General features: G+C 53.1%; 1 protein-coding gene across 3 annotated transcripts in view; it reads right to left on the reverse strand.

The window, feature by feature from the left end:
- KDM7A (lysine demethylase 7A) overlaps positions 1-2,550 on the reverse strand; it is a 74,990-nt gene extending 72,440 nt beyond the window's left edge. For all 3 annotated transcript variants that reach the window (XM_075725619.1, XM_075725691.1, XM_075725545.1), the window contains exon 1: positions 2,430-2,550. In XM_075725619.1, coding sequence (XP_075581734.1) covers positions 2,430-2,548 — 119 coding nt within the window. In that variant the 5' untranslated portion in view covers positions 2,549-2,550. The remainder of the gene's footprint in view (positions 1-2,429) is intronic.
- Positions 2,551-23,492: the final 20,942 nt, after the last annotated feature.

Raw genomic sequence — 23,492 nt, forward strand, 5'->3', positions numbered from 1 at the left:
AGTCAGTAATCCAATAATACGTACTACATATCATGCTAGCACACCACAGCTTTAAGTAAGCATGGGGTTTACATGTTTCTTAATATGAAGTCACATCAATCCCATTCCACAGGCTGGAGGGATCAAGAAAGCATGAAACCAAGGAGTTCACCAAAAAGTCAAGATTTGAGAGTGTATGTTTTCTTTCACAAGCTATATAACAGTCTTCAGATACTCTTAGACCAAGGAGAAAGGCACTCCCAGAGCAGACCACAGCTGGGAGAGGACAAGGGTCTCCCACGATCCTGCCCCTTAGTGACGAGACTGGGTGCGCATGCAGCTAAATCCCAGAGCAATACAGCTGTTGCCAGGTCCTGCTTTTCCACACTTACGGTTTCAGACCATCAAAGCAGTTCAGTGCCAGCAGTTTTTCTACCAATTGCATGACAGAGCTCAAGCACAGGAACACTGTGGATCTTTATGCAGATCAAGATTTGAGAATGCTACACAGAGTAGTCTGTCCCACCTTCGTATCAGACAGTCAAGACTTGCCTCCTTGTAACAATTTCAGAAATTACTTCACTTGTACCCCAGTAACATTAGTGCACAAGACTGGCATTTAACTTAAGCCTGCATGTGAGCTGAGCAATTGCCAAGACAGACTGAAAGAGCAGCACACAAATGCAGACAAATACTTGCAAGAGAGAGAACCTGTAACCGTACAAAGACCTTCAGACAATGTCTGCACCTTTACTACAAGCAGTGACCAAGTTTTGACAAACTTGTATTAAGCTACCATAATCCAAAAAAGCTGTTGTGCGCCTAGCTTCGAACAACAGTACTGGTGAGGGTAGTAGTAGTCTAGTTAAAAATATTAACGAGGGGTTGGTTTTAAAGGTACGACAATTCTGCTTTGCCCGTTTTTACAGTTTACAAAGCCCTTTTCATAGTTTCTATTATACTGTGGTTTGAGTCGAGGGAAGCCCATATACAAAGAACAAATCAACTCAACGTACGTAGAAGTCAACATCTGAAATACTGAAAGCGTTCCTTTCATCCTAAAACGTGGCAAGAAAACACCCATGTGTAATAATTACTGTTAAGTAACACCTAGATAGACAGCCTACTTTTAACCAGCGTTTTTCTTTTGCCATTGAGGGGAAGAAAGAAAAAAATAAGGGGGGGGGGGGGCGGGGGACACCACACAACCATCGTTTCTCTGCTGCAAGCGCTGAGCGCAGGAGATGAAAGGCAAGCCCAGGACACCTCTCCCCGACGGGAAGCCCTCCCCGGCGCACCGCTTTGTTAAGCTGCTGGGCTGCGCCGGCGAGGTGCAAAGCCCCGCTGCGGTCACGGCTTTCCGGGCAACTTCGGGGACCGGGGGCGGGGGGGGCGCCGGACCCGGGGCCCTGGCAGCGGCCGGCTCCGCTCGGCTCCGCTCGGCCCGGCCGGGCTCTGCCGCCCCGCGCCGGCAGAGGGCGAGGCGGCTGTCTCGCCGGGAGCCCGTTTTTGTTACGCGGGGGGTATTTAAATGTCCTGCTGTCAATCACAAGGCACTTCCTACACCGCCGCCAGCTCCCCGGCCCGCACGCCGGCGCCGGGGCTCCCCACATAATGGGGGCGGCAACTCGGAGCCCCCCAGCCCGGCCGAGCCGCTTGAGCCGCGGGCCCCCAACTTGCTCCTTTGTTTAACTGCCCGTGAATCGCCGCCGCCGCCGCCTCCTCCCGCTGCTGCTCGCAGCCGGGCGGCTGCCGCCGGGCCTTTATTATTCGCACGCTCGGCTCGCAAAAACACACGCGAGTCGGCGGCGGCCGCTGGGGAGCGGGCTGGAAACGTCAAAGCGGCGAGAGGAGCGGGGCCACCCTCCTCCGCCCCCCGCAGCCCTCCACCCCAAACAAAACGCACGGCGAGCCAGGAGCCCGGGCCCGGCTGGGGTGGGGGGGAGCCCCGGCAGCCGGCGCGGTGCCCCCCTCCGCGAAGAGGCCGCCCTGTCCCGGGAGAGACCCGCGGGGGGAGCGGGGCGGGGGGGGGTGGGGGGGGCGCGACGCCTCCCCGAAGCCGGCTCAACTTCGGGGTGGCGCCGGCCCCGCCAGCGAAAACGCCGGCCCGGGAGCCCCGCATCTGTTGCTCTTTCATAACCGGGCTCCCCCCGCCCGGCCGCCTCGTCCGGCCCGGCCGCCCCCTCGCAAGCGAGGACCCATGTGCCCAGGGACCGCAGCCCTCGCCGGCACCGGCCGCTGCCACCGCCGCGGGGGGGAGCCGGAGCGGACGGGAGCCCGTTCCGCCCCATGCCGCCGCCGCGCAGCCATTGTCCCCCCGGCCCTTACCGGGCGGGGGGGGGGGGTGAGTGCCACCGCCTGTGCCCGGTGGCCGGCCGGCCGACCCGCCGGCTTCCACCGCCCCCCCCGCCCCCCGCGCCGCCCGGCCCGGCGCGGCTGCCGGCGCCTACCTGCCGTGGAACCAGTCCTTGCAGATGTCGCACTCGATCATGAAGCGGCTCACGTCGTAGGGCTCCCGGCACACGCAGTACACAGGGGTCGCGGCGGCCGCCGCCGCCGCTCCGGCCATCTTTAAAGAACTCACTGACTGAGGCGCCCGCCCGCTCCCCCTCCCCCCGCCGCGGCCGGCGGCACCAATAACAACAGCGCGCGTGCCAGCCCCACACGCCGCGCGCGCGCCCCGCCGCCGCCGGCAGGCAGGCAGGCACGGGCAGGCGGCGCGGGAGCGAGCGGACAACAGCGCGCGGGGGCGCGCGCACGTGCGTCACCCGGCCCCCGCCGAGGCGGGAGGAGGAGCGGGGGGGCGGGGGGGGGGAGGGACACGGACCGCCCACACCCCCCCGCCCCGTTCCCCCCGCCCTCCCCGCACGGCGACCGCCCCCGCCGCGCCTGCGCCCCGCGGGACGCCCCGCCCGGCCCCGCCCCGCCCCGCCCCGGCCCCGCCGAGCGGCGGGAACTGAGCGTGCGCGCGGGCGGGGTAGGGGGGGAGCGGGCTCCCGTTGGGCGCGGGGAGGGGCGCGCACGTGCCGCCGCCCGCCCCGCCCCGCCCCTCCCCTCCCTCCGGCGGGGCGGGGCGCGGGGGAGGCACGCGCTGGCCCTGCCCCTCCCCACCCCCACCCCCCGCCCCGGGCGGTGTCACGCGGGGAGGGGGAGGGGCAGGGTGCCGCGAGGACACGGGCGGAGAGAAGGCGGGCCGCCGCGCGCGCCGGCTCCCCCTTATGTAACCGCGGCGGCGGCGGAAGCGGCCGAGCAGCGCCGAAGGCCCCCGAAGGGCCGGACTTTGTTGTCGGGCCGCGGCCGCCCGCGCAGGCGCGAGGCGCGGCCCCGCGGGGGCACGGGCACGGGCGGCGGGGGCGCGCGCGGACCGGTGCCGTCCGGCGGCCCGGCCCAACCCGGCCCGGCCCGGCCCGGCCCGGCCGCCCTGGTGCCCCCTGAGCGGGGACCCCCCGCAGGCGGCACCGGCCGCGGTGAGGGGCCGCTGGCGGGGGCGGGGGCGCTGGGCCTGGGCGGCCGGAGCGGGAGGCCGGCGCCGGTGTCTGGCCGGAGAGGCCTCTGCGGTTGGCAGCGCCGCGCAACCGGCAGCGTTCGGTCCGAGCAGGTGTCGCGGCCTGCCGCCTCCCGCCCCGCCGGGGCCTCGACCGGCCGCGGCCTGCTCGCTTCTGACCCGCGCGGGTCCGCTCCAGGGGGGTCATCGTCTTTGGGTTGAACGTAATTCTTCTCGCGTGGATTCGATAAAAGCGGCTGAACGCCCAGCCGAGGGTCGCAGAACGCCAGTGCAATAGCATTCGTTTGCTGCGTTTTTTTGAAGAAGGTTGCCCCCCCCGCTCGTCGGTGCGCAAAGCAAATGCCGTACGGACCTACAGCGGGCATGCAGTGGCACTCGCTCCTGGAGGGATCTGAGGGCCGAGGCACCTCTGATTTTGTGAAGTCTAGACAGGCCGGTGTTGTCATGCTCTTGAGCTGGGGTTTGCAGTCGGTTTATCTCCTGTCAAGCTCTCTGCATTATGTTTGCATCACCGTTCCGTGCCATCACCCTTCCTTTCAGGACACAGGAGTAACACTGATGCATTCATTGTATGCCATCAAGGACAAAAAAGTAGAGTTTAAAATGGAGATTTTTTTTTTTTTTTTTTTACCTCCTGGCAGCCAGAGTCAAAGCCCCATGGAGATTATTTATAAGGAATGGGGAGTCACGTCCTCTACACTGAACGTACCAATTTAAAAGTGAACCAGTAAATACGTTGAAGCACATGTTAACGGTGATCATAACTGTAATAAACGAAGTGTGCATACAGCGTTATAATTTTACATTCCATACCCTTAACCACCGGTAGCCACAAAAAACCCATACACTGTACGTTTGTTTGGCAGGGGGAAGCTCAGAAGGAAATGTTTCCTTTCCAGGCTGTTATTGTGAAGCTAGCTAATGCTAACATTTATATAAGACAGCAACATGAGATGATGATTTGGCAGCAAATTGGACAGCAAAGAAATGTAAAACAAATAAATCCAGCATGCCAGGCTATGTGACTGAATGGAGAATGAAATAGAGAAATAGAGGAAATGTAAAGGACATCTTCAAGAAATACCAGATTCTCAGACCAAACCCTGACCTATTTAGAAACTGCATGCGGTTGTGACCTGCAGGATGTTGTTAGTGGGTGTTTCGGTACTCTTTCGTTATCCAACACATCCCAGGATTTCAGCAACTCGGAATTTGGCCATGGACACATCAGTCCTCTAAAAAGCTGACGTTAAGCTTAATAGGGGTAAAAACCACCAGTAAGGTAACAAATGATAATTTCAGGGTTTCTGGAAATAATACGTACCAAGAGGCTTTCTCATGAAAAATACTGTTTTCGTTTATTAATCTGATTCAAGAGCACACCCAGGAAGATGCGTATTAACGGCAGGGCCTGCAAGCTCTTGCAGAAAGAATTACAGGTAATATAACAACTACTAAGAGACAACTGTTCAAGTCATTACTCCATGTTTGTGCAACGAAGCGTCAGCATACATGGCCACACTGGAGTCTGAAAATGAACAATTTCTTGCTCTTTAGTTTGCTGTTTCTTAGGTTGTCACGTGGTGAGTTTTATCTTGAAGTTGCAGTTACCAGCTGCAGCTGTAACTTTATCCAAAGTGGCCATAAAAATACACACATGTTGTATTTCAGGAGGTGTCTGCAAATGACAAAATCCCGTAATCACCTTGGTAAAGCACGCCGTTGGGTTTTCCCGTAAGCGGCAGGGGTGAGGCTGCCTAACATGCGTTACGTGGGGAGGAGACCTTGTTTTGTTCAGGGTGAGCCCAGTGTTACTGGATTGGATGAGGAAGTTTTCAGTTGACACAGAAGAAAGTTGCCCAACGATGAGAGTGCAAAGAATGAGGAAGCAGGTTGGTCTCAGTGCTCCATGGGGACCTTCCCTTCACCAGCCTTGATTACTGCAACAAATTTAGGGTTTTTTGGAAAAGGAAGAAGTTGAGAGCTTAAGCATGCAAAGCAAAGCTCGCCGTTTAATAAGCACTTTCTCTACTGCCACAAACATCCTTTCGCTCTTGTGATTTATTTCACAACCAGGTGTGTGATTCAGTCTGCTGTGGGCACTCCTTAAGCAGGAAGGGAATACCCACTTCGTCTGTTGTAAAAAAGCAGAAGCATAAACCACCTCCATCTCCCTCTCAGTCTGATCCGCTCTCTGTCAGCTTTTCTCTTTCCAAGCTTCCTTTCCAACTACACTAAACTACACTTCAGTGTAACACAGCAAAAGTTCAGAAAAGCCAAAGACCACACACTGTAAGAATTACAAAACCACTTTTAATAAGTATTCTTCCCAGAAATTTGGAGAGCTTTTATATGACAGTCTTATTAAATGCAGTTTAGAAACAAAAATTGCAATGCCAGCCTCGAATGTAAACAAATAAATGAAGCCAGTTGAGAGCCCAATCCCCAAAAAAACTTCAGAAGCAAGCTCATTATTCACAGCAACACACTGACACCTGAAGAGACCTTGGGCTATAGACCTCTCTGTCCTCGGCTCCCAACCGGCAAGAGGTGCCAATGTGAAATACGGGGTGCAGAGCGCCTTGTAATGAGCAATGTAGGGTTCATATGCTTGGCCCCTGGATGAGATCTGACTGCCAAAAGCAGGTGAGGCAGCAGTGCCGCAGGGCTGGGGAGGGCTGAAGGACCAGCTCCAGAGGAGCAAGTAGCTCTGGAGATCCGGAGGCAGGAGGATAAGGAGTGGGGAAGGTGACAAAGAGCCGGTGGAAGGGCAGTGAGAAGTAAGCAGGCAGGAGCAATGAGGCTTGTTTAAAGAAAGGAACGGGGTCACTGAAACACATCAGCCATTCTCAGGCTTTTCTAATCATCCCTGACCCACTGCTGCTCCTCTGTGGTCGCATGCCTCCCTGCTCTCTCACTGATGTACGGACACTGTCATGCTCCCCCTTGCCTCATGCTCTAGGTTGCACCCAGCCTACCATCCCCTCAGCAGCTGGAGCAAGCCAGCTGACCCTTCAAGCCACGCTCAAAAAAAAATCTTTCCACCCTTAACTCCATCGAAACGTGCCCTGGCCCGTCGAGCACAAGTCCTGACAAACACAACTTCCAGCCTCCACACCCAGCAAGCCCCACTGGCTGCGCCCAGCCCGGACTCCAGCAAAGACCTTAGAAACGCAGTCACGAGGGCTGGGGCTGGCAGGGGTGAATGGCTCTGGCACTCAGAGGTACAGGCCTGTATGTAAAGAGCAGCAGGTTTATAAATGCTAAAGTCAGCGTTAGAGACCGGGACACCAAGGACTAAAGAGCACCACCTCTTTCTTTGCTCCTCAAGGCAAGCCTGAGTGCTGGTACTCGGGGAGGCAGAAGGCTTTGGGTTATGTTTGGGGGACTGTTGGCTGATAGCTTATGGTTAAGGTTGGAATCAGGCTTTGAGGTAAAAAGGGCTGAAAGTCTAGGATTATTCCTGAATAATGTGAAGATTGCAGAGGTATGATAAGATCTGGTACCCAGTTCTTATTCTGGGACAGGGCTGCAAAGGCATTTGTGCTAAACAAGTCAGGTGGCTTCCCATGAGGTCTGGAGGGACGATAAATGCACTCAACCTTAAGTTTGGGGTGAATTATTGCCATGGGTGGACAGTGGAGGCTAGAGAAAATGTCAGGAACAGGGACTAGAGCTTAGGACTGAGCAACTAGAACGATAGGAAGATGATATGGTCCCCCAGCACTACAGTGCATGCTTGTGCATGTGACTTATAATTGGCTATCCGTCAGGTATGGCTCACTGTTGTACGGGCCAGTATAGAGTTAGGATCATAGTGGTGTTTGGGTCATGGTGCTAAGTACAGATCACATTAGCCAAGGCTGCTAGGGGTTGAGTGTGGGAATTTTTCTGTGGTTAATGTTACTGTTAGAGATCAAAAAAGCAGGGTCTATGGAGTTCATTTCATCCTGCATGCTCTATAGAATACATCTATAGGCACATCATCTTCTGATCTCCCAAAAGACAACCTTTGCCATATTACATCCTTCACCCACAAGTCTGTTACTGTCTAGCCATTTCCAGATCTTCAGCAAGGTTCATGGTGGGTTGAGGGCTGGTATCAGCAGGGAAAATTAGTTTATCGGTGGCTCTAGGACACTGGGCTATGATTAGAGGTAAGAGTCTTGGCAAACAACCTATTCTTATCAAGGACAAGACTGCCAGCACTCTGCTCAGCAGCAGAGAAGAGGGGATGGGAGAAGAAAGCACTCACCATTGCACAATAAAAACATCCACAGCCCATGCCTGGCCTCGTGCATCTCCCAAAGCACATGCCATACGCTGTAGGTGGCATACAGGGAGGATAAAGAAGGGGGAGCAGGGCCGTGAGGCTGCCAGAAGGGAGAAAGGGAAATTTTCTGGGACTTTTGTCACTTCTGGATACTGGCTGAACGACATACATGTACACACAAATATGCCTACTTGTCTCCTGGGAGCAGGGGGAGAACTTGCACCCATCAGTCAGAGGACAGTGGCTCTCACCTGGCAGGGCACGGCTTGTTAAACAGATACCAGAGATGATGCTCAGCAGACAAAGAGCTGGCCCAGGAGCAATTGAGACTAGGGAGAATCAGAAAGAAAAATCAGACATCGATGGACATTTCCAGAATAACATGAAAATAATCAGATAAATTGTTGGGAAAACATGGGGGTAGAGGTAGTTTCCCCATGTTTGGTCATTTCTTCAGTGTATTTTCGTACATTTTGGAAAAGCACTCATTTTAAAAATTATTTATTTATTTTCCTGTCACGAGGCTTAAGGCTGCCAAAAAGCAAAGCTCTGGACTAAAAAAGCGTTCCAGTTCCCTGCATGAAACTGCCCGAAGTATACCCAGAATTGGCAATGTGATCTTTGCATCTGCAGAGAAAATACTGAGTCATGTTGTCAGCCCACACACATCTAACAAAAATAAAAGCAGCCCAACGATTCAAGATTCACCCACTCGTCATTTAAAGAAAACACAAGTCATTCAGTCATGCCTCATGCTTCAGAGACCTTTAGAAAACACCCAGCGCAGGGAACATTCGCCCACGTCGTGCCCACGCGCCCTTTCGAACCAGTGATGTCATTTGCAACTCGTTCACTCGCGGGTCTGGACAGCGTTTGGTTCAGCACCCTTGGAGGAAGTCGCCGAGACTTAAAGGTTTCTGCTGAAAATGCGACGTGATAGCTGCAGCCTCAGCCCTTCTGTTAGCAATGCTGAAATGGTGTAACATAGCGTACCCGGCTTGAATCCCTGGAGGAGGCAGGAGAGCATCCTGTGCTTTATTGCGTAAAAGATCTGGCAAACTTAAGCCACAGTTTGTGTAAGATGCTCCTGTACTCTTCCTTCGAGGGTTAATCCTGTACCGTGGTTAAACCACAACGCGTTAGCTCTGGGCTCCCCAGTCGCTCGGCACACATTAGACCACGAGGTATTTGCACAAAGATCAAGATTTGGGGAATTACCCAGGAAATCCTCCTCCTCTTACCCCTTCCCACATCATTGTCCCCTGGCACGAAAAAAACAGGTTCCTGCATTTCACCCGGCTGCTGGCAATCTCTCTTCCTCCTTCAGTGCCAAAAGCTGCTTGAAGTATTAACAGCTGAACCTGGATGTGCGGCAGCCAGCCCAGCTCATGATGGACGTCACCGCACGGAGGACGCGGAGTTACACAATCTCTGTGGTGCTGAAAGCAGTGCTGGAAACTTGTCAGGAGCCCAAAGGCCAGAGCTAATTTGTATTTTCTTTTACACAGCATGATTTTAATCTGAGCGAAAAGCGCCCGCTTATGTTTTATGTACAGAGTGTTGTAAGTAGAGACAAGTTAACAGAGCAACCAGGGGCAGGACATGCTCCGAGGGCGGCGCAGGGCGGAACATTAGATGGGGAAAGGAACGGGCAGGCAAGTCTTCTACACCCAATTTATCAGCATTTTCTTGATTCTTCAGGAAGGCCACATACTATGAAGCAAGAGGCTAAAAGGCAACTTCATCAAAATGCTGTGATTGCCTACTTCTCTTTATAAGAAGGAAAAAGAAAAAAAAGAGACCTGCAAAAAGCTTGAGGACAAGCTTATTTGAAAACCTCTTCCCAGAGGTTCTGAATGTGTCACCAAGTAAAACATGATGTTCAGGAAACCCGTCTCACGTGCAGCCAATATTTGGCAGCAGTCAAGTCCAGGTGACCTCTAACATAAGCTCCTCCGGCTTCAGCTGCAAACAGGTGTGTGCGAGTTCCCTTTTACAACCAATTTTCTGCCTCACTGAGAGCACAGAGCGCGAAGAGCTGGCACAGCCCCCGAGCACCGCTGTTCCCAACGCAGGCTCCCCTCCAGCACCCCCTTCCCATGCTGGAATGGCCAGAGAGCGGGAGTTGGGAGCCAGGTCCTCGTTCGGTGCCGTCTCCCTGGCCGGGCTCGCAGCCGTGCCCTCTTCCCGGGATGCAGAGTCGGGGTGCGCCCTTGCGTGCTGCCAACGTGAGCCAGAGAGGGAGCAGGAGCAGCAGGTTAACAGGAGAGTAAATATACCTTGACATTTCTCAATTTGTTTGCTTTGTAGTCCCGGTAGGTTTACTGGAAATTCAGAGGTGGGGTTTGGCACCTGGGGAGTGCTGTCACTGGAGAAAATCCTTAATTGCAGGCTTTCTCTCTTTACCCACTGGGAATAAATGCTCCTTTCCCCCTCAGTTCAACTTCATTCCTTGAAAGCTGAGAAAAAAGAAATAAAGAAAAAAAATCAAACCTGGGACTTTTACTTTGCTCTGGAGCGCGATTTAGATGTGTTTTTCAATGTCTAGTTCAGGATGGAATGAGCTGCATGTTAGGAATATAAAAGGAAAGCGGTCAGACAAGCTCAGCTGGAGCTTCCTACATTCAGTCCGATAAATCCTATCCCTGGAGCTTTATCCCACAAGCTAGCCCCTTTCCATTGTAGCCCCCGAAAGCAGCACCCTCTCTGTTCTCATCCCTCCTCCACGTGCTCCTTCACCCCCCCCTCCCCCACGCACATTTGTCCCCCCGACTCAAAGAGCTCCCAAAGGAGCTCAGGCACCACCGATGCTCGGGGATGGGGAAAAGGGAAGACAGAGTCAGCTGAATATGCAAACAATCCTATGTGCATGTACAATCCAGGTCTTTGTCAGCATGATGGAGGACGCTCCGTCCTGTTTGTTTTCCTTCCCTGGTATTACCACACACCCCCTTTCCATATGAGCATTATCAAATGCTGAACCTGAATCAGCCTTTTCAAGACAGAAGCTGATTTCTGCCTGGCTAATATCTGTCCACCAGCTGCGTATTTATTTTGTTCAAAAGTCACAGCCAATCATAAAATCTAGTGTAAAATCTACGGCTGCCGTTAAAAAAGAAAGGCTTTTCCCTGGATTTGGATCCAAAAATGTTGGATTTCTGATGCCACTAAGGCACCGGGTGGAAGCGTTTTCACTTGCACGAGCAGCCCTGCTTGGACGCAGCCCGTTGCAACTGGAACGCGACTGCTTTTGCACTTTGAGGCAGCGCGTTGGGGATGCTGCCTGCCTGCCCGCCTGCCTTCTGCCCTGCGCGGCTTCACACCGCAGGGACACGCACAGTGTGCGGGTATCGGCCGGTCCCCCCTCGCATTGCCCTGGACACCCCGGGCGGGAAGGACGTCGGGACAGGTGCAAAGCGCTTTTGCGGCTCGGGGCAGCGGTGGCAGTCACCGAAGCCAGGGCCCCAGGCCGGGCAGACAATAGCTCTCTCCCCGCTCTCTCCCTCCCGGCCGCATCCATCGTCCCCAAGACGGAGGAGTCTCATGAATCAAGTCAAACACCCAGCGACAGGCTGGAGAAATCTATTAATATGCACCCGCCGCAGCACGTCGCCAGCCCCCTGCCTCGCGCGCCGCTCACCTGCCTGTCTCACCCCTGGCAGGCAGCGCGGGAACAAAGGAGCAGGGGAGGACGGCAGCGACTGCCCCCCGAAACGGAGGGAGGCAGCGGCTGGAGACAAAGCTCATTCGCCGGCCGCCATGGGTGTGAGGAATGCTCCCGCTCGCCCTATTGTCTGGGGTCCTTTGTGCTCCTCCACCCGCCCGGTCCCCAAGCGCACAGGCAGAAATATTGGGAGCAGGACAGAAACGGCTTTGTTGAAGGAAGCCCTTGCATGCGAAAAGCCTCCTGCCCTCGCCCCGCCGTACGTGCCCGTCTGGCACACGGGCTCCCACTCCTTCTGCCCCACAGGGCAGGTAGGGAGCAAGGCAACGTGGACAGACAGACCCAGGGGGTTTGTTTCTCTGTGCCCACGGGGCACCCGGCAGCCCCCTCCTGAGCATCTCCTGCTCCCTCCAGAGATTTGACCCTGAGATGCCTTTGGGAGGTGGGGAATGGTCACCTGGTCCTGCGGAGGGGAGCAGGAGGGCTGCCCTCGCCCCACACTGCTGGTGCAGGGCTGGCAAGCCCTGCTAGGCTGCATTAGGGAGCAGATCAACATGGACTTCAGTGTGCACTGAGCACCCACTGTGCCCCCAGCATCCCTCCCGGCCTCAGGAGCAGCACAGACGCCTCTGCCAAACCTCCACTGCTTTGTCAAGCAGTGGCCGTGGCCCCCCCTGTGCAAGCCACATCTGCAGCTGCGGTGTTACACCCCACCCCCAGATCCTGCAGGGCTGGTGGCGGGACCCAGAGTCCCTTGTCTCAGGGCAGATCCATGATTGCCAAGCTCTCCCAAGGGGTCAGTCCCCAGCTGCAGCACACCGCTCGGCTCTCCTCCCACTGCCACCGCACGCTGGCATTGGAGGGACCGGGATGGAGAGAAGAAGGGGAAAGCCAGGTCCCTCCAGCGCGGGGGGCAGGGTGACTCTGTGATGCCCGTGCCACTGCCCAAGGGACCACAGTTCTGCCCAGCCCCACGGTGGCCACAGCACATGGGCCGGCTCCGGCAAGTGACCCACGGAGAGAGGCACCGCTCATCCGGATGCAGCCCTTGGCTGTCTCACACCTCCCCACCGGCACTGCTCGCACAAGCCATCTCAGCCACGCACGGAAACAACCACAAGGTGGGTCTCATTCGGACAATACTGCCAACGGGATGTAAGCAAAGAAATAAAGGTAAGGTCCAAATCCGAGGGAAAAGCTTAGTCCTGAGAGGTGGCGCCTGGGACCATGAAGGAGCCCTGGCATGCACGCAACTGCTCCACCGCTGGGACCGCAGCGCTGGGCGCTCCGGTGCAGAGAGCAGCAGGGTCCAGGAACGAGCACCAGGAGACTTACTGTACGGAGGCTGCTGAAGGAGCCTGAAGGGTGTCTAGAAGGGACAGGGATGGTAAGGAGGCAGCTGTACACATACAACTGAAGAGCCCGTTTCTCAGTTTTGTGCTGGGAAAACCAGTTTCTGACATTTTCTGGTACTAAGGAGTGCACATTAAAGAGGAAGGCTCTATCCAAAGTTCAGTTTCTCATCTTATTTTTCATTATATTTGGTGTATTTTAAATAAATTCTATGTAGCTGTTGCAAAAAAGCTCCTATGGCCATCAGCAAGGAGATCTCCAAACAAGCTTTGTTCAGAAATAAGTTTTTGCTAAAGAAAACTGAAAAATTTCTACTTTTAAAAAAAAAAGGGGGGGGGGGGTGGAAACCATGATGTCTAAACAGTATCACTTCCTTCTTTGAGTTTGAGTTTAGTGAAGCTTCAGCAGCTCTTGTAAAGTATGCTCGTGTTTTTTAAGCAGGACTCGCACCGAGTTCGGTGGACAGGAGATTCCCAGCAACGTCTAAGTTGCAGAAGCAAGGCAGCTGCTCCCAAAGCCACCCACTAAGAGGATACTTTGTGAGGGTAGTTAAAGCAAAAAGCCAGATAAAGCAAAAGGCCTTCATCTTGGACTGTAAAAAGTCAGCAAAAGGGGAAAGAGTTGGCAGTGGGTTGGTGGCAGAGCTGCTGGCCTCTCTTCTCTGTGCCCTTTCCATGACGCCTCCCTGCTTCCCCGGGCAAATGGGGACATGGCAGCTCTGCCCTGCCGGGCCCCGTGCCTGCACTGAGCCGGCGTTCCTGCACAGCGGCATTTCAGCAGCTGGAGGGCCGGTTGCATCAGACCGGAGCTGAACTAAAGTGACTGCAAGAGCCATTTTGGCATCCAAGCTGGAGAGGCTGCCTGAGTTAATGAGGCCAATGAGAACGGGATGGGGTGTAACAAGGTGCCTCTTACTGAAAAGCAGGGAACTTCTCCAAGGCAGCCTTCAGCTCCCGCAGAGCTCTCAGGTCAGTTTGTAACTTATTAACGCCAACGCTTGCCTGATCAAAGTTCAGCACGTGTTTAGTTGCTCTTCTGGAAGAGCGGACTTGAAAAGCACATTGCACAGGTTTTCTAGGAATAAAAGAAAAGTTCAGTGAAAGCATCTCCTACCCCATCTGCCCAGAGACCTCCACCACTCCGCTGTGCATTTGGGTTGTGAGACCGTGCTCATTTTAGTCTAGTCTACCCTTGATTGGCTTAGAGTAGACTTGGTAGTGTAGGTTAATGGTTGGCCTGGATGATCTTAAAGGTCTTTTCCAACCTAAACGATTCTATGATTCACCACCCGGTGCCTGAGGAGTCAGCTCTGCTCAGCTGCTGCACCCGTCTCCATCAGGCCACGGCTCCTTCCTGCTCTCGTGACAGAACAGCTCTGCACCCCAGCAAAGCCTGAAACAATCCTCAGGTTTAGGAGGAAATTCTCCCCCGAGAAGGCAGATTTATTCGCTTTCCAGTGAGATGAGCGGGTTTGTCAGCACATGTGCTGCACATTTTAAGTGTCTTCCCTGCAGCTGGAACTTAACCCTAATCTAAATTATGCCTCTGGTGCCCTAATTTAAAGAAGTGTTCAATAGACTATGTCACTTGGAAAATTAATTGATTTGCCGCTGGACAAGCGGGGATGGGTAACAGATTCAGCGTTGCACCTCAGCATCAGATGAGAGCAGTGGGGCCGTTTCTCCGGGGAGCGGGGGACAGTCACGTGCAAGGGGACTGCTGTGGCTCCTGCAGCCAGTCTCTCGTCAGGCCATTAAGCCCACACAAGCGAGGTCACCTCCAAAAGAAACTCGGAGATCCCAGGGACGATTTTCTATCCGCCGCCTGCTGCGCTGACCCCTGCTCCCAGGGAGCCGTTCCTTCGGAGGCAGAGGAAGGGAGAGTGGGCCTGGCAGACATGGAACATGGTCACTCCTCTGGTGGGCAGAAAGCCTACCCCACCGGTGGCAGCAGGGTACACGCAGAGGAGCTGCGAGAAAGGCACAGAGGAAAGGAGCTTCTTGGTAACCAAAGCAGAGAGGAAGACGAGAGCCCATCACTGATCAAGCCTGGGGGAGAAGCGCTGATGGATGGAGCTGCGAATGTAGTCTTTCAAAGGTATCACTGGGTAGGATGACACCAGAAGGAAAATCAAAGCAAAGGAGTCGCTGAGCAGGTGGCATGCTTTGAATCCTGGCTGACCTGGGATCGGCACTACTTACCCCAGCGTACGCCTGTTGCAGCGATCAAGTTACCCAGCGAGAAGGGGTTACACAGCAATTGCAACTACCTCCCCACCAGCAGAGCAGCCAAACATCCTCTGCTACCCACAGCTTCCCTGCAGGCTCACGAGCAAAAGAGCCAGACAGGTTTCATTCACTTTGCAGCTACTGCCCTGCCCAAACCGGTGTACGTAACAGTGCTGGGTCTGATAACCAAGAGACAAGCCTACACCAACTTAAAGGACGATGCACAAGCGTGCTTGCTTGCTTATCCAGACCTGCAGATGTCCAGAGAGCATATAGTTCTGTTTAAAGTGGTTTTATTTACATACTTTATAATTAATCTGTGCATTTATAATATCTGTGCATTATTCTTTGTAAATATCTGCACTCCCTGAAGGTCAGAGTTAAGAACATCCAAGTAAAGTTACTGGAAGTGTTCCTCATTTTTGAGCATTTTATTGGAGCGATCAGTGATTCATCAACCACTTCTGGCACTGGCTGTGAACATGCAACTATTGCTCTGACCCTCAAAGGGCCGCTGTTTTAGCCCTATTAGAGGCGAGATGTTCATTGCTATTCAGATGGTACCAGTGCCTATTGCCAGATCTGCAAGGACACATCACCTGCAGCCTTTTAATCAAAGGCCGGGTCTAGGGGAAATGAAGTTCAGAGCTGATTTCTTTCTGTGTATTATTAAAAGGCATCACTAAAAATTCACCACGCTGCCAAGTGTACTTCGTGTCCGGTGGGACAAAGCATCCCTTCTCCCTCACATTTGCAGGAGCAAATACAATTGGAGAAAGGAACAATGTTCCACTTCTGCAGCCACTTACCAGAAGAAATGGTGTGTTTTGGCCATCACGATCATTTGTTTTCCCTGCAAAGACATACTAACAAGGCCTTTGCTTCTCAGTGACTGAGGAGGAGGGAAAGAGAAACCTTGACCGCAAAGAGGAACCCAGTCTCTGGGAAACAGGCAAAGAGGATGCTGTTAAACATTTCAGGAAACACTAAGGGAAAGATGGGGGCAGCAAGAAGCTTTGAAAGTTTTGATTTCTCCAAGGTAATGGACTGCGTGTTCTAAATAGAGGAGAAATAGCCTTTGAGCCCTCTCTCCCGGAGAGGTTTCTCCTACAACGTTCAATACTGTAAAGGGCTGGAGAGGAGAGAACACTCTTGGCTGGATTAATTTACAAGGTAAAAGTGATTTTTTTTTTTCCCAGGGGGAGTTAAACCAGACTCATGCCCTTGCTTCTCTGGGGTTGATAAAGAGTGTGTGAAACTCTCCTGTTTGCACGAGGAGGGCAGGAGCATCTCCTGCCCCAGGAGCACAGGCGCTGCCGAGCCCAGGACCACCCCGGCAACTGGGGAATTGCCCAAGCGGCATCTCTGCAGGAGAAGTTAAATACTTCAGATTCCCTTTTCAACCAGCCTACTTAAGCCTTGGATCTGTTTTTGTTAAAGCCTTCTTATTTTAATTAAGAAAGTCCGTGTTGAAATGCAGTACCCTGCCCCTTCGGTTACAGTTAACATGTGTCTGCTGAGATCACCAGTAAGCCTTTAAGACACAGCCAGGCTGAACTCGATAGTTCTCAAGGACTGATAAAAACCCTTTAAATGTAGCATGAGAGCAAGATCATACTCTCAGCAAATTGAGGATCCAAAACAACCCCGAGAAACTCAAGTTTTGCGCCAACAGGAACCTCGTGAAGCACAGCAAGGGGAGTGCAAAGCTCTGGCCTGGGGAGGAATAACACCAGGCATCAGCACAGGCTGGGAACAGACTGGCCGAGTAGTCGCCCAGCTGTAAAGGACCTGGGGGTTCCAGGGATGCCAAGCTGTGTACAAGTTAGCAGGGCGCTCTCATCGCAAGCACCACAAATTGCACAGCGGGCAATGTCAGGGGCAACATGGCCAGCAGGCCAAGGGGAGGTGATAAATCAACACTGCTGTGGCGGCACCTGGAACAGAGCTGGAATAGTAGAATTCATGAATATTATGAGTCCCAGAGCAGAGTTAGGGCTTCCTGGAAAATCTGTTCATTTCAATTATTGGGGGAGAGGAAAAAAAAAAAAAGAGAAGGGAAAAAAAACCAGAAGTGACAACTTCCTCCCAGTTCCCATGTCTTTATAAATGGCCCTACATCACCACATTCAGGATGTGTATCTGAAAAAGTAAGGTTCTCTTTTAAAGCAAAGTTTCTTGTAGGAAGAAGACTTGAAAAAGGGAACCAAGCTCTGTGCTGTTCAGGGCGCAAGGCAGCGCTGCCAGCAGCCTCCCTGCCAGCAGGAAGTAAGGAAAGGACAGAAGGGGAAAAAAGGAAAAAAAAAAAAAATCAAACAAATTGCTGACAACCTTCCTGCCCTCCTGCAACCCTGGACTGTCACAGCAAGATTCATTTGAGATGGCAGTGGACTAATAGGTGGTTTTGACAGGGTAAGGTGGAGAAGATCAGATAGGAGAAAATACGGCTGCACTGAACTGGCCGTGAAATCCTTGATCTCCTTTGGAGAAATGCATGCTTTTAGCCGCCGGGTGCCAGTCACCAGTGCAAGCCCAGTAGGTAAATAGGCACAGACAGTGTTTGCAGGAGGAAGCTTAACCAGAAAGGAATTTTATCCGCCCAGAGCAGGCCCCTGCCTGGGGCAACCTGGAGACCTCTCTAGTAATCAAACGCTGACACCACTTAAGGTCTAACCTGCTCACGTACCTACTGCTTCTCCGCTCTTACAGGTGCTGTGCTGGCTGGGGGCTGGCTTTCACCACTGGAAACAGAGACATCCATCTGCACTGAGCAAAAATGGGTATTCAGCAACCATTATTAGGCAAGTGCTCCCCAAGCAGCGCCTACAAGCATTTGGCCTGGCCAGGCTGACAATATTACAGTTAAAGTAGGCAACACCCCTTGCTTAGTCCAAGGGGAACAGCCCTCAACCCAAGTGTTGGACACTTCCACACAGACTATAAATCTCAGTTGTCTGACTGCTGCTCATGGATTTTTATCCTTCCCTCTCTCCTCACCTCCCATATCTCCTTGAGCCTGCTGTCCCTCCAGCAGAGGACGAGGTTCTATTCTGGAGAACATCAGCGCTTCTCTACACGACCTCCCAGGCACAGGAGGTGATGGACAGCAAGATAGCCAAGCCTAATCCCCACGTGCTATGTGGGTTTTTTTAATCCCTTTCCCTTCCTTTTACAGCCTAAGTGGGAGAGACTCAGGCCAGATCTCAGCCTCCATCTGCAGCCTGAGATTGTGATCTGAAGCATAATATTTCTTTATGAGCAAATTATCACCAAGACTTCAATGCACAGTTGGCCTTTTAAAAAACTAAGTGTTTAGTATTTTTATTTCTTTCTGCTTTGCAGTTTATGGCTCCCATAAATCAGGTGGCAGGCTGTGGCACACAGGGCTGATCCGATCTGTGGGAATGAGGAACGGGGCAGGAGAAGGGAGCACCGACTGAGTCCTTAACCAGGGGACCTCTGCGCCCTGCTGTAAGCATTCCTGCGGGGGAGGCAGGATCCTGCCCACCTGAGGCAATGCTAACACCATGCTAACGCTTTCTTCTCTGACACTGAGTTAAAAAAAAACTTACTTCTTCTGTGCCACACCATCTACTTGTAAAATGCTAAAACACTTCTTTCTCTCACAGGAGTGAGAGTAGTAATAAACCCATTTACATTCACAAACTGTTCCATCAGTACAGAAATTAGAGCTATGGGGCAGGGGGGTGGGGGGCAGACACAATGCTGATCTAGAAGCCTTACCTTGTAGCAAATGAAGGATGCTGCCATGGTTAAAAGACAAATTCAGAGTCAGAAACTTGGTGCTGAATTCCCAAGCCTCGCAAGGCGAAGACTAAATTTTCAAGGACATTTCATCATGCAGAGATGCACCAAAGGCCATGCTATGAAGCGTCCCAGCAAGTGACTCATCAGGGAAACCTCCTCCCTACATCTCCGTGCTTCCAAATACTATTAAAAAAGTCTGCCCTGTAATCAGCCTACTCCCTGTCAGGGAAACAGGATCCATAGCCCTTCCTTTCCCCTGCCCCTTGACATCTGTCTTGTGCACTTGGACTCTAAAAACTTCAGGGCAGACACTTTCCTACATGCACATGTGCAGGGTGGGTTGACCCTGGCTGGACGCCAGGTGCCCACCAAAGCCGCTCTATCACTCCCCTTCTCAACTGGACAGGGGAGAGAAAATATAACGAAAAGCTTGTGGGTCAAGATAAGGACAGGGAGAGATCACTCAGCAATTACCGTCATGGGCAAAACAGACTCGACTCAGGGAAATATATTTAATTTATTGTCAATCAAATCAGAATAGGGTAATGAGAAATAAAAACTAAATCTTAAGACACCTTCTCCCCACCCCTTCCTTCTTCAAAAGCTCAACTTCTCTACTGACTTTTCTCTACCTCCTCCCCCCAGAGTGGCGCAGGGGGACAGGGAATGGGGGTTGCGGTCAGTTCATCACATGTTGTCTCTGCTGCTCCTTCCTCCTCAGGGGAGGACTCCTCACGCTCTTTCCCTGCTCTAGTGTGGGGTCCCACCCACAGCAGACAGTCCTCCACGAACTTCTCCGACGTGGGTCCTTCCCACGGGCTGCAGTTCCTCACGAACTGCTCCAGCGTGGTTCCCTTCCACGGGGTGCAGTCCTTCAGGAGCAGACTGCTCCAGCGTGGGTCCCCCGTGGGGTCACAAGTCCTGCCAGCAAACCTGCTCCAGCGTGGGCTCTTCTCTCCATGGGTCCACAGGTCCTGCCAGGAGCCTGCTCCAGCGCAGGCTTCCCACGGGGTCACAGCCTCCTTCGGGCACATCCACCTGCTCTGGCGTGGGGTCCTCCCCGGGCTGCAGGTGGGTATCTGCTCCAGCGTGGGCCTCCATGGGTGCAGGGGCACAGCCTGCCTCACCATGGTCTTCACCAGGGGCTGCAGGGGAATCTCTGCTGCGGTGCCTGGAGCTCCTCCTCCCCCTCCTCCTTCACTGATCTCAGTGTCTGCAGAGTCGCTCCTCTCACGTATTCTCACTCCTCTCTCCAGCTGCAGTTGTGCCGGGTTGGTTTTTCCGCCCCCCACTCTTAAATACATTATCATGGAGGTGCTACCACCGTCACTGATTGGCTCAGCCTTGGCCAGCAGGGGGTCCATCTTGGAGCTGGCTGGCATTGGTTGTATCCGACATAGGGGAAGCTTCTAGCAGTTTCTCACAGAAGCCACCCCTGTAACTCTCCTGCTCCCAAAACCTTGCCACTCAAATCCAATACATGTGCGCATGCTTAAGACCTTGCCAGGTGGGCCACCATCTTCACAAAGACCTTAAGGCTCAAAAGACAAATAATATATAATATTCTAAGGACTTTGTTGGATTGGGGGTTGCAGGATTATTCACTGATGGCGGTTTTATTGCTAGCTGTACTGCTTTGTTCATTGATAAGAACTGGTCTTTCTCCCTACACGTTCAATGCTGGTTTGCTAGGGGAGACATCGGTACGAGTACTTTATCTGCCACCGCTAGAAGGACGGGAGTGCAGGCGGCTTACTGCTGTTTCAAGGAAAAGTCTGTGCAGAACAGAACAAGAGGACTTCTGCAAGGTCAAGCCCTGACGGTCCTTCCACTGCTTCACAGAAGCCCAGGAGGTGACATAACTTCATGTGGCAACCCTCCCTGGAATACTCCCACAGTCCCAATCCTTCCTTTGGCATTTCCAAAGCAGCTGAAACCACCACCAGGCATTTGAAGTCCTGCGGACATTTTGCCCACCAAGGCAAAGGTGATGCCAATGGTTGCCCTGCTTTTGAGTGGCTGCCTGCAGCCCAGCCTCCACCGCTGCTCCTCCACTCAACCAGGAAGATTTTACCTGCTACAAAAGGCTGTGTAAGAGGCAGGTGCTGCTGCCATCCTCAGCAGGCACCCGCCTTCTTGGTGGGCACCAGCAGCACCAGGTTGTGCACCCAGGCTGCTGTGAAAGCTGTAAGAGTGCTACTGGGTAGCCAGGTGCCAACAGGCACAAAGCTGTGGGGGTATTTCATTTTATACACATTTTACCAACATTTAGAAGCACCTGAGAGTCCCAATCCATCCTGTAACCTGCACACAAGATTGTATGAAAGGTAAAGGGAGGAAGTTAATTGAGCATGGATAAATTTACCTAATAACAGAGCCAGAGCTGGCAAGAGTCTGGTGGTGGCCCTGGCCAGAGACTGCAGCACACGCCTTGGCCCCAGGCCCTCATTGGGCACCTGGCCCTGCTGTCCAATTTAGTCCCTCGCCTTGGCCACCGGCACTGTTTGCCCCTACAAGCCGCTCTGCGTCCAGCTTCCACCCAGTGCTGAGGAAATGGAGGGGCACGTGGTCCAAAGCGCAGCCCTTGCATGTGGCCTCAGAAAGTGCCTGGGAACCTCTAATCCACACAAAGAGCACGCTGGATTTGGGGAGGATGGGGACAGTGACGATTTTGGTCCTCTCCGAGAGTTCACAGCACGATCTGCAGAGCACACTGGGTTTCCGGCTGGGAAAGGGAAGGAGGGGAGGCAGGCTCGGGGGGATCCTGAAGAGTATGGCCCCTTCCTGAGGCTCTCGACCAGTGCCCTCACGAAGGACATGGTTGACGTTTCTCCTGTTTGGCGATGCTTGAAAGTAGGACATGCAGATGCCCATGGGAATCCCAACGCAGAGGCCCCGCTGTGGGCAGCAGTGGGGCCCTCAGGACAGCACTAGGAAGGATGCAGGAACGGGTCTGTCTTGGTTTCGGCTGGGATAGAGTTAATTTTCTTCCTAGTAGCAGGCACAGTGCTGTGTTTTGGATTTAGTAGGAGAAGAATGTTGGTAACACGCTGAAGTTTTTAGTTGTTGCTGAGTACTGCTTATGCTAGTCAAGGACTTTTCAGCTTCCCATGCTCTGCCAGGTGCACAAGAAACTGGGAGGGGGCACAGCCAGAATAGTTGATCCAAACTGCCCAAAGGGCTATTCCATACCATGTGACGTCATGCTCAGTATATAAGCTGGGGGAGGTTGGCTGGGGAGCAGCGATTGCTGCTCGGGAACTGTCTGGGTATCGGTCAGCGGGTGGTGAGCAATTGCATTGTGCATCACCTGCTTTGTATATTGTTATTATCATTATTATATTGTTATTATTATCATTACTATTTTACTTTATTTCAATTATTAAACTGTTCTTATCTCAACGCAGGAGTGTTTCTCACTCTCACTCCTCCGATTCTCTCCCCCATCCCATCAGGATAGGGGCAGTGAGCGAGCGGCTGCGTGGTGCTTAGTTGCTGGCTGGGGCTAAACCACGACAGGGTCCCTGCCCTGAACTCCCACCAAGGTGATAGCCAAGGATAAACCCCCTGACAGGTTGCCCCACATAAAACAATACAAACAAGCAGCTAACCACACCGAGGTAGCAGAGGTCTAGGCGTTGACATGAAACCGCGCAAGTTGTTCCAGTAAAACTGAAATTAGATGATAAGCAGCAAGCAGTAACAGCAGGAGGACATCCATCCAGCCTGCCGGCCCTCCCATCCGGGTGCCCACACTCATCAGTACAGGATTCGGCGTGACAACTGGAGCCAGGGCGTACCATTAAGGACTCCCAGTCGGAGAGCGCGGGCGAGACGGGGCCCTGCCAGAGGCTCACCCCCACGGCTGGGGCTGTCACTGGAAGTAACAGGATTAGCGGGGAGAAGAGAAGGCTTCCAGGCCAGCAAGGAATAGACAAAGTGCATAAGAAGTTCAGGCCATGCTTTTAAGCGAGTTTTGAGCATTAGAGAATCTCTTCAACAATAATGAGAATCCAGCATTAAAAAAAAAAAAAAAAAAAGATGGAAAAAAAAGAGTAGCAAGAACCTGCTGTCTCCCCCAGGAAAACATGTGCTGCACAGAGCAATTTCCAACACAAGACACAGTCTCATGCTCTCGTAACCCAGCTGTAAAGCTAACAACTGTTGTGCTATTAAAGTGTCAGGTAAGCCAGGCGAAAGCACCAGCGAGGCTCCTGGAGCTACAATATGCTCTGGGATCACTTGGACACATCGGGTTTTACTCCGAAGTTATCAAGATCTAGGAGCGTTAAGGCCAGAGGTAAAACGTTATCAGGAGTTGCTCTGCCCTCCTCCAGGAACTGCAGCTGATCTGTTTGGACAGAAGGACAGCCAGGAGGCAATGGCACTCGTTTCAGAAAGCCACATCCTCCCAGACTTCAGGGAAAGGCAAAATTCACTACGTGCCTCCGAAAATCATGCAACCGCTTTCAGTGCTGAAAATGTGCATCTTGTTTCCAACCTAATGTTTTCCCCGTTTTGCTCTCCAGTCACCAAGTTGTGCCGTGGCTGCTCCTTGCAGGCAGGATTGCCGCCTGCTGCCAGACGCCTTGCCCCCAGGTGGGTGCTGGCAGCCTGGAGCCCCTTACCACTCAAGTCTACTTCTCCCCACCACCGAGCAGAGGGGCACGTTAGGAAAAAAGAAGGAAAAAAGAAGAGAGAAAAAAAGAAAGAAAGAGAGAA

The sequence above is a fragment of the Pelecanus crispus genome, chromosome 1 (genome assembly GCF_030463565.1).
Source record: "Pelecanus crispus isolate bPelCri1 chromosome 1, bPelCri1.pri, whole genome shotgun sequence".
Classification (NCBI taxonomy): Eukaryota; Metazoa; Chordata; class Aves; order Pelecaniformes; family Pelecanidae; genus Pelecanus; species Pelecanus crispus.